General features: G+C 29.7%; 3 protein-coding genes across 5 annotated transcripts; 1 reads left to right on the forward strand and 2 right to left on the reverse strand.

The window, feature by feature from the left end:
• Positions 1–139: 139 nt before the first annotated feature.
• Positions 140–3,561, reverse strand: LOC126874311 (derlin-2). 2 transcript variants are annotated; one of them, XR_007692712.1, is made up of 7 exons: positions 2,889–3,561; positions 2,728–2,793; positions 2,466–2,633; positions 2,239–2,361; positions 2,000–2,163; positions 1,764–1,919; positions 140–1,684 (listed from the first exon to the last, which is right to left on the reverse strand). XR_007692712.1 is itself a non-coding variant. In XM_050636187.1 (6 exons), exons 1-6 carry the CDS (start codon positions 2,979–2,981, stop codon positions 1,817–1,819), a joined length of 717 nt encoding a protein of 238 aa, XP_050492144.1. In that variant the 5' UTR covers positions 2,982–3,560; the 3' UTR covers positions 140–1,816. The 2 variants fall into 2 exon arrangements, 1 of the variants encoding a protein (XP_050492144.1); XM_050636187.1 differs by having other exon boundaries at positions 140–1,919; positions 2,889–3,560.
• A 260-nt stretch (positions 3,562–3,821) lies between these two features.
• LOC126874304 (vacuolar fusion protein CCZ1 homolog) lies at positions 3,822–6,655 on the forward strand. Its single transcript, XM_050636177.1, has 10 exons — positions 3,822–4,361; positions 4,471–4,561; positions 4,649–4,742; positions 4,850–5,065; positions 5,139–5,314; positions 5,396–5,539; positions 5,628–5,773; positions 5,853–6,114; positions 6,193–6,320; positions 6,393–6,655. Exons 1-10 carry the CDS (start codon positions 4,283–4,285, stop codon positions 6,443–6,445), a joined length of 1,389 nt encoding a protein of 462 aa, XP_050492134.1. The 5' UTR covers positions 3,822–4,282; the 3' UTR covers positions 6,446–6,655.
• LOC126874299 (probable 28S rRNA (cytosine(4447)-C(5))-methyltransferase) lies at positions 6,510–9,322 on the reverse strand. 2 transcript variants are annotated; one of them, XM_050636168.1, is made up of 7 exons: positions 9,116–9,322; positions 8,796–8,994; positions 8,209–8,689; positions 7,976–8,143; positions 7,704–7,899; positions 7,264–7,632; positions 6,510–7,189 (listed from the first exon to the last, which is right to left on the reverse strand). In XM_050636168.1, exons 2-7 carry the CDS (start codon positions 8,893–8,895, stop codon positions 6,725–6,727), a joined length of 1,779 nt encoding a protein of 592 aa, XP_050492125.1. In that variant the 5' UTR covers positions 8,896–8,994; positions 9,116–9,322; the 3' UTR covers positions 6,510–6,724. The 2 variants fall into 2 exon arrangements, with proteins under 2 accessions (XP_050492125.1, XP_050492124.1); XM_050636167.1 differs by having other exon boundaries at positions 8,796–9,322.
• Positions 9,323–10,727: the final 1,405 nt, after the last annotated feature.

Raw genomic sequence — 10,727 nt, forward strand, 5'->3', positions numbered from 1 at the left:
AAATATTCAAAAAATTACAGTAAATTTCACGAATGTTCATGTAAGAACAAATGTATTTATAGTTTAATTGAGAATTAAATGCATTCGATCTCTTATACTACTATGTATAGACTAATAACATGAATTTATACAATAATAATTTCAAACTAAATTGAACCATTTTATTTCATCGTAATGGTCATATAAATAACAGTTTTACTTAATATTTACAAAAGGGATACTATCTAGTTAAATCCCCGAGGCTTTCATGGCCTGGATTCTTGCAGTTAAAATTGTTAAAGTCTTCGGTATATTAACTGCGTTCTTTTGGACGATATAACTACAACTTCCACACTTACAGTATACTTAGAGTATAAGATATATTTTTAATTGCGCTAGCAACAGAACATCGCTTATTTTCCAAAAGGACGCGAGTTACACGCGCAAGTCTCTCACAGTTTTAACTACCCTCTATTTAGTAAGTAATACATAATCGTTCAAGTGGAAATTCTTTGTAATACTTTGGCTTTTTGCCGATGTACACATTGTCATACTAAGTTTAACAAATGTATTGTTTTATTATATATAGTAGAATGCAATCATTTGATAAGTAATATGAATACATCACAGTATAACATGTAATATGATATTCTAAATTCTGAATCGAGCAATCAATTGACGGTAAAGGTCATTAGTTTACTAGGAGAAAACAGAAAAATGAAAACAACTACATTTACCTATGAACTACCAACTGTCTTCGTTAATTTACTAGTATCTTTTTCCATTCTTACTCGCAAATTATAAACATCACAAAAAGGGAATGCCATTTTATGTTTTATTTTAAAATTAAACAACACTATATTTTATATTATTTTTTATCAAATGCCCGTGAAAAAAGAAACTGTGATGTATTCTGTTATTTACAATATTATATATCTTCAGACATGGTATCAAATGTATTATTACATTATTAAAAAAGACTGGAGGATTATTTATAACAGGAGAATAAATAAAAGTATTTACATCATTCGATTATGTAAGATTTTTACAATAGAATCTTTTTGAATCAGGGGTTTCAATTTTGTGTTTCTGCAAACATTAAAAATAGTATTTTATACTCTAGTATACGAGTCCTTTCGTGTTTAACAAAATGTTACACAGCAAAAATCTAAAAGTTGTCATTTTCTATTTTCAGTTAAAATTGTATATTGTATCAGGCACAAGATTGTAGTAAAAATTCATGCTGTGCATAATATAATTATTACGAAAACAGTATTTAAACGAATTTTATCATAGATTAAATACTTACTAAAATGAAGTTTCAAAGAAAATTTAGAGTAGGACAGTTTGCATTGTTTTCACATAGATATCTTAAAATTTATACAATATAGAAATTTCGCAAATTATATCTGATACAATCTATGTTAATTAATGAACACAGATATACCCCAAAATATTTCGTTTTTAACGTATATGTTATCAATATGAAACTTCTTTGTATTCTTGGAAAATCGTAAGCACTATAAATATATCACAATATAGTCGATTATCTGAGAAATACTGTTTTCATTTATGTATGTTACTTGCATAATATATTCTGAGATACATACAGAAATTTTTTTGTAGAAAAATTGTAACCCCTGTAGAAAATTGGAAGTCTTATCTTTGTTATAATTTTTCCATTACATGTCACATAATGTCAAGGCTGCAAATGTTTAGTACTTTTGTTAGTGACTGGGAAAATCAAGGAACAATGTTGTATATGTAGCAGTGTAAAAGTTTACTTGATATGCCAATTGGTAAGAGATGGTTTGGAAGCAGGACCTTGAATTTAGAATCATTGCATATTGGCTTCTTGACCCCAATTAAATCCACCAGGACGATCTTCAGGCGGTGGAGTATAATCTGGATCTTCTGGGTGTGCGTCAAACAAAGTCTTACTGTGAACAAACAACAAATGATAATATCGCGTTTACGACATATAATTTGTAATGATAACCCTTTTATCCAAGTAACTTACAGTATTTGTGGAGTTTTAAGAACACGGAAACCTCCTCGTAAACGCGGAAATACATCTTCTGCAAAGTAATACATATGTCCCACAGCCATTCCGACTAGATCGACCCAAATTGTATTACCAAGAAGTACAGAAAACCCAAGAAGCACCCAAGGCAAATATGGTGCCTATTGATAAAAAAAAATACATTTAAAAACAATTTACTCTTTTTCCCTCTATAAAATAAGAAATTAAAAACTTACTTGGAAATTTAAAAGTCCAAAAAAGTTTAATCTAACAAATGGGTTCCTCCGAGACCAAACATAAACCAACATAACTGTCAATGCATGGCCCAGGAATAACAAATTAACAAAAAATGCAAATGTCTATAGTAAGCTTAGGATAATTACACATAATACAATATATTGGAGTTATATTTACTTTATCTGTAATTTGAGAAAGACAATAAATGAAGTGTTAAAAAGGATACAATCATACATATGCCCCCAAAAATGAACATCATTACAAAATCAGCTGTTCTTCTGCGAAACGATCCTTCCTCTAACATTCGACAGTATCGATAAGTAAAGATCATATTGAAAAGAAAATTGAAACCCATATTTCCAAAGAATAAAAATGTAGTTATCAATCTCCATAGCTGAAAGAATATTTATATTACAAAAGATAATAATCGTAAAATGCGCAAAGCTGATGGGAAGCTAAGGAGTAATAATTAATAGATACTTGTTTACCTGATATTGTTCAATGATCAACGTGGGATTAAAATACAATCGAAATGGTGATACCAAATCTAGTTGCTAAAGTGGGAAAATAAAAATAATTTGATAATTACATTTTGAAAATGGCATTTTGCAGATATGAAACTATCTTATGAGAAAAACATTTTACAAACCACAGCAAGAGACGTGATGACACAAGCTGTTGTGTAAGCTCGTGTCACCACAGGTATTTGCATGTACTCCTGCCGGAAAGTTTGATAGGCCATTGGTGTATCGTTACGATCTTCTGTACACCTAAAGACCAATTTCTTTTCCAGACTCTTCGCCCTTATTTTTTATTATCACATGTTGCTCATTACTGTGCGTTATCTAAATTTAATCATTACCCACATCACGACAAATTTGTTATGTTCAGTTTTGTACACGTAATACGTGAAATTCGTTATAATCGAATAACACGAGTTTCGATTTTACATGGTTATCGATAGAAGTTTCGTGGGCTTTTCGCATTCGTGGAAATGTCGCCAAGATGTAACACTTATTAGTCGAACTTATTTAATTACACGTTTTTGTAGTTACGGAAGAAAATTTTTATAAATACGAAAAGATTTTCATGTCCCTAATTCTTATAATTCAAGTTTACGATAGTTTTGTTAATCTCATGACCGAATTTGAAAAATCTACAACTAATTTACTCATGTTGATATATATTTTAATATTTGTTGTATTTTGGCAAAACATTTAATAAAACAGATATACAGGCTGTTAATTTATAAAATTTAAATTATCGATTTTTAACATTTAAGCTATTCATTTATAACTAGACCGTGAATTCCTATGGAAGTTCTATATTTGAGAATATGCTTAAAAAAGTAGAATCTCGGTAGAAAACTATTTTACCTATCGAGTATTATACAAAGCACTGTACTTTAAACTTTATTTATTTACATACGTATTTTTTCATATTATGTATATTCTATGTAATTTTGCACGTTTAAATTTCCTATAAATGCATAAAAATCCACAGTCTATTTATAACGTTCATGCTATTCATTTATAACAATTAGGCTGTTAATTTATAACATGCTCCCGACAACACACATAAATAGCAATTACTCGTGAACCAAATATGATACAAGAAGCCTTGTCTGTGATATTATCTTTTGTATTTTGATCTTTTGTATGTTAAAAGTCATAAAGGTTTACCTATTTAAATTAACATTACAGAGAAATATAAACGATAATAAATATAAATAACGTGTAATATATATTTAATTTTATTATAAAATCTATACGTATATAATATTTAATGTTGAGAAACACATCATGTATCACATGACACTGATGACAATAAAACGTGCTGCCACCTCAGCATCTATGTATTAAGTTTTCAAAATAATTTATCAACTGCATACTGATTGTTCAAAGTTGTTCTTTATTTGTTGGCTAAAATGTTTCAGCAAAGAAAACGCGAATAAGCGTTTAAATCGATAAGTTATTGTGGTAACGTTTTTGCATTTTATATGAAAAAAGGGCTAAATATCTTTTGTTTAAATTATTTGTCAAAATGTCATCGAAAACGGAGGTTACATTAGAACATTTTTATATATTCAATGGCACATATGCTAAAAAAGAGGGAGAGGCAAGTAAATTAAATTTGTCAATAAAATATTTACATACAAAAATTACAAAATTCTTACACACTACATACGTACAATGCAAGTGTGTTCTTGTGTATTTTTTGCATGCAGGAAGAAAAAAAGATTCTCTATTATTATCCAGAAAGAGATTTAGATGTTCAAATTAAAAATATAGGACTCAGCGAAGCAATTATTAAATTTGCGCAGTATGTATAAACATATTTTTCTAGATTCTAAAGTTCCTATCTTTACATACAATATTAAGATTATGTTCTTGCATTTCAAATTTTTAGATCATTTAATCCTGGTCAACCATGCGATTATTGTCATACACATAAAACTCGTCAAATTTATTATCAACCAGAATCAAATTTTTGGATGGTGATGGTAAGATTTTATTGCTATCAGAAAATGTATAAAAGAATGTAGCATGTAATATTTTATATCATATAAAATTCATGAATATTTGTTCATAGATTTCAATTGTTTCATAGATTGTCGGTGTACCTTACATATGGAAAGAGAAAGATGGTAACAAATATACAGAATATCAATACGATGAAGTTTCTAGCAGTGTTTGTCAATCTATATTGAAGCAAGCGTATGTTATGTTTAGACTATTTATGGGATCATTTGACACCATTATTAATGAACCTGATTGTGGGTCGATAACGTTACTAAAACACAAACTTGAACATTTTTATTCAAGGGTAAGGGGAATTCTTAAAATGTACTGTTTCTGTATTTTTCGATATAATTTTCAATATCATGTATTTTTCACAGTATCTAATGTCTTTAAAGTTGAATAATAGTGATATTTTGGATGTTTTCCAAGGCTTACAATTCTTACCTCTTGACAAAATAACATTTTTACGGGTTCAATGTTTTATGAATCTTGTAGAAGCCATGTTTTCTCAAGTGAAATATACTGCATTTCTTTACAACGATCAAGTCGTGTGGTTAGTAATGTAAACGCTGTCACATTATTATAATGTAATATATATATAACAATTAAAGAATTAATGCCCGTTATCACTTAGGAGTGGTTTGGAGCCGGAGGATATGCAAGTAGTTTATAATTATCTAGTGAGTACGCTTTTACCAGCTCATCTTGAAAAAGAATTACACGAGGGTTCAATGCCTAGAAATTCACCTTCACCATTTACTACCACTCACTATGGAAAGTTAGTACATGCAAAATAATTTAATATTCTATATATAACAAAATAATAAGTTATATATATACATATATATATATATATAATGTTATAGATTTGTCACTGGCCCATCTAGTATTAATGAACCAAGCTTAATTGGTAAATCTCCTAAAGTATATATCAATTATTCTACAAAACCGGTGTCGTTATATTTAGTTGTTTACAGAGCATTAAGCGCTACAATATGTTTGTTTGTTGACAGTAAGTACCATTCCCTTCCTTTTCTCTTCTTTTGAAATAATCATGCAAAAACTTTAAAATTGGGGTGCTTATTTTACAGGCAAAACAAGTTTGTTAATAGATTTCTTTAAAAGCCTGGATAGTTTTCTTGGCCCACAATTAACTACACTTGTTAGTTCGGTTGCAGAACAATGTGCTAAACACGTAATAGTTTCGTCGGAATCTTGCAAGTACCTGTATTTTAATAAACTTAATTTAGCATATAAAAGTACAATACATCCGGATAATAGGCGATGTTCTAATGTGCTTACAACGCCCGAAGTGTTGAGAGTTATCACTGATATATATAATGACACCAATAAGTTAGTACATAACACAATAATGTTTTGATGTAAGATTATTATTTTACAAATAGAATACACTTTTTTTTATAATTTCAGATTAAAAGAGGCTGGAGAGATAATTATAAAAACTATGAGCGATTATTGGGTTGTTGGAAAGTTATCGAACTTGAGGGAATTTTTTGTAGTTATTCAACAAAAAAGTGCAAGTATAATGGAAATAGAAGGTATATACATTGTACATGTATGTATGTATATACATACAATTATATAAATGTAAGTAATAATTTTTATTTCAGATGACGTGAAAAAACTATGTGAAAAAGAATTAAAAAGTATATTTTTCCATTAATGGAAAGGCCTCATAAATTTACCGAGTATAAAAATTTTACGACTATTTTATATGACGATTAAAATGGCTGTTTACTCTTTTAATTAATATACAAGCAATGTATAATCTGAAATACAACACTGTAACTATGGAAATAATTTATATATAAAGTTAATGTAAAATATAAAATCTTGTACAGACAAATTATATATATTTTTCAATATATTTAAATTGCTTGCACAGCATTTTCCCAAATATTATAACTATTATAAAAATATTAATTTATTTTAAAAACGACCATTAATCAAAAGTTTCTTCCTCTGCATCTTTGTTTTTGTGAACAATATTGGAGAACTTTTTTAATTTCGCTACGAAAAATCCGTCCATATTATGCACATGGGGATAAAATCGTTTGGTTAATTTCAACGAAGGATGAAATCTGTATTGTCTATAACTGGTAAAACCTTCGGCGCCAAATTCCAATCCAGTTGGTATTAATTTAACATCACGTTTCTTAAGAGCAAAATCAATGACCCATTCATTTTCTTCCGGAAGAATCGAACACGTAGAATAAACGATAATCCCACCGGATTCCGAACGTGCATTAGCACAATCTATAGCCGCCAAAAGTAATTCCTTTTGTAATGTACAACAACGCTGTATATCTACTTCATCTTTGTTTGTTTTAACACTTGGATCTTTTGAAACAACACCAGTACCAGTGCATGGTGCATCTAATAATACTCTATCGAAACCTTTAATCACCTGAAAATTATACATTTTAATTAATTTGACCGTATCATATATTCGATGTGTTCATACATATTATTAATACTTACTGTTGGTAACTTTCGCCCATCGTAAGTACAAACGATTGAATTCGTGATGCCAAGTCTGTGAAAATTGCCGACAACTGCTTTTATCCTTTCTTCGTTTGCATCGTTCGAGAAGAGTACACCTGTGTTTTTCATAAGCGCTGCTATGTGTGATGATTTTCCTCCGGGCGCGGCACACATATCAAGAACCCTCTCGTTTTCTTTAGGATCCAAAGCCATAACAGGTAAGAAGCTAGATGCACCCTGGAGAATGTAATGTCCTGCTAAATACTCTGGTGTCGCACCCATAGGAACTTGCGACGAATAAATCACTAATCCAACTTTTGTCCATTTGCCAATAGGATCTAAATTGACCCCTCTGTTGATCAAAGCCTGAAATATTAATATCATGATAAATTAAAGGATATTGAAGATATCTATTACATATTTCATTCAATAAATACTTCAGCTAAGTCGCGACGACGTGTTTTCAATATATTCGTTCGTATCGTCATAGGCCTCTGGACTTCACTTGCTTCCAAAAATTCTAATAACTCATCCAGTGGAAATATTTGTATCAATTTTTCCATCAAGAAATTATTATAACTATAGTATGTACATAAATCACTTCTAAGAAGGTCCATATATTCAGTACGCGATCTTCAAAAAAGATAAAAGTGTACAATTCCTTGGAATTCTTCGATGAAATAAAATCCTTTAACCCTAAGACATATACCTGTTTATATCGCGCAACCTTTTAAAATCTGATAATATCATAATAACGTCTTTTATACGTTGTTGTACATCTTTCAGATTAGTAACATCTGCAAGCTCTTCTTTAGTGGGAAAAGTAAAGACACATTGCTGTAGGGCCATATCATGCATTTCCTCCTCTGCTAGCTTTCTAATAAAGAGGAAATTAATTAGATTTGAAATGAAAAGTTTAATAGAATAATAAGACATGCTCACTGTTCTTCTTCTTGCTTCTTTTTCAACTTCTTATTTGCTTTTTCAATAGGAAGTAGATCAACATCATCGTTATTAGAACTATCATCATCTTCCTCACTTTGATCTACTTCCTCATAATCCATTTCTTCATTGTCACTGGATCCTTTATCAGTTTCGTCCTCTGTGTCATTGTCAAGTAATTTCTTTCTTTTAATCTTTTGTTGCTCGTCTTGTATTACTCCTTCATTATCAGATATATTAATATCATTGTCAAACTGCATTTGATCATTTTTACGACCGAAACTGTCATTTCTTGGTCCTTCTTTAAGAGATTTCTCCCTTTTCTTTATTTTTAATAGTTTTGAGATAGTTACAGCGTCATCCACCTTCTCGTCATTATTTTGCTGTAATTTCCTTACTTTTTCACTTAACTTTTGTTTCTTTAATAATCTTTTCCTTGCTCGTTGCTTCTGTCTATGACTTAACTCTTTTTTTTCTTTTACTAGATAAAAGTTATATGATTAGTTCTCTATATACTCATGCAATATGCAATATATATACTCATACTTAAGGTATATGTATATGTATAAATAAATTTCTCTGCATACCTAGTACTCCCTTTGGAAATGTTGGATCTCCTTGCTTCTTTGCTTTTCTTCCATGACCGCTCGACACAGTTGTATCATTAAACTTAGCTTTTCGTCCCATTTTAATATATTTTATGCCACGATTGTTATTAAACAAGTTTTGATATTTTTATTAAACGGAACGTGATATTTTATTTCGTCTATACAACCTTTACATTTTCTGTTATTACATATTATTATATATGTTATTACATCTATTATTATATATCATTATATTATATGTTATTTATACAAAGAGAATTAGACGAAGAAAACAAGAAATCGCAAATGTTGCTTACAACCTTTTTGAAAAAGAACACGTGAGGTATAACCTGTCTTTTAATATTTATCATTTAGCTCTACGTAGATATTACCAACTTAAGAAATTGTGAGAATATTATATGGAAATGAAATATTTTTTCTTTAAAACTTGTAGACATTAAAAGATGTATGAATATTTGTATAAGAGAGGTTTGTATATTTTTTCTTGTACAATTAGTCTCAGAAGGATAAGAAAATCAAATAATATCATTTTATTGAAAAAAATAACTAGCATAAGATAGGAAAATTGTATGTATTTCGTTAAATGTTCCTATATGTTTATATTCAACGATTCAACGATTCCAATTATTTGGATCGCAGAGTAGCCCATCTATCTTCTCGGATTTTACACGACAATCTATGATTTACTTGTTATCCAGTAAGACAAATTATTATTAACTAATGCTAATGAACATTCATTTGATCGAAGTTCATTATCGAAGGAGTTTATCAAGAAAACAGACGAAATAGTAAATTACTGTAATTCTTATTACATTAATAATAATTGGAAGAAAATATCGTTATGTACGAAGGATTCTGATGTATATAGTACATTGATAGGTACATTGATATAGTACATAGGTTTTTGTATATGCTAAGTTTCGTTTCCGTCAGCAGTTGACCACATGATGCAGCATTTGTGCCGTGAAACAACTAGAATTGCTGTCGGTGAACACTTTTTTTTTCTTATATCACCGACGAGGTACAGGATAAACGTAACATTTGTGACATTAGCCTACCGACGTCTTGCTGTTTTACCAGTCACCTGATCGGTCTGACTCCCTATACCATTATCAATCGAATAAGTTGTTCAGAGCGTATCGTTGATGCTCTGACGATAAGCCAAGGAAAGGAAAAACGAAAAATAATAATAACGCCTTAGTAATAATAACGACTTAGTAACCAAGTAACCAAAACAGTTCTTGTCATCGATAATGGTTATCGATAATTGAAAAGATTTTTTTGAGCATTTTTTGTAGCATCACTATTTTCCATTTAAACAAAAATTACACTTTTGTCCATGACTCTTTTCATAAAAATTTGAGAAATACTGCTTTTAATGTTTGATCCTTGATTCTTTCCAACGTCTACCAAAAATATCAATAAATAAGACATTAACTTACGCTTGGTTTTAATAATCATACATTATCGTAAAAATATTATAAAAAATCTGTACAGATTATACAGCAACAATAAAAGAGAAATACTATATTAAGAAATCGAAACACCAGGTATATAAGTACTTACTTATAACGACAAGAATGATTGCTACTTTTGACTCAACCGTTTATTCATTCTTGCATATACATATATAAAACAGCGTGATGTGACAATAAAAACCGCTTATCTTTCTTTGTTCGTTTATTTCGACATTTCAAGATGTATGGACAATTATTACATAATAATTATATATATTTATATATGTATAATGAGAGAGCATCCTCCTCTCGCAACTTTTCCCTCCTCTTCCCCCAAAAAAGTCCCCCTTGCCTGAAATGTGCCTCACTCACTCTCCCTCACTCACTCTTTCTCTCTTGTTCTCTTTTTCTCTTTTTCACAATAAAAGAATGAAAAGGTAAAAGTAATAAGAAA

Source organism: Bombus huntii, chromosome 16, assembly GCF_024542735.1.
Source record: "Bombus huntii isolate Logan2020A chromosome 16, iyBomHunt1.1, whole genome shotgun sequence".
NCBI classification, from domain to species: domain Eukaryota; kingdom Metazoa; phylum Arthropoda; class Insecta; order Hymenoptera; family Apidae; genus Bombus; species Bombus huntii.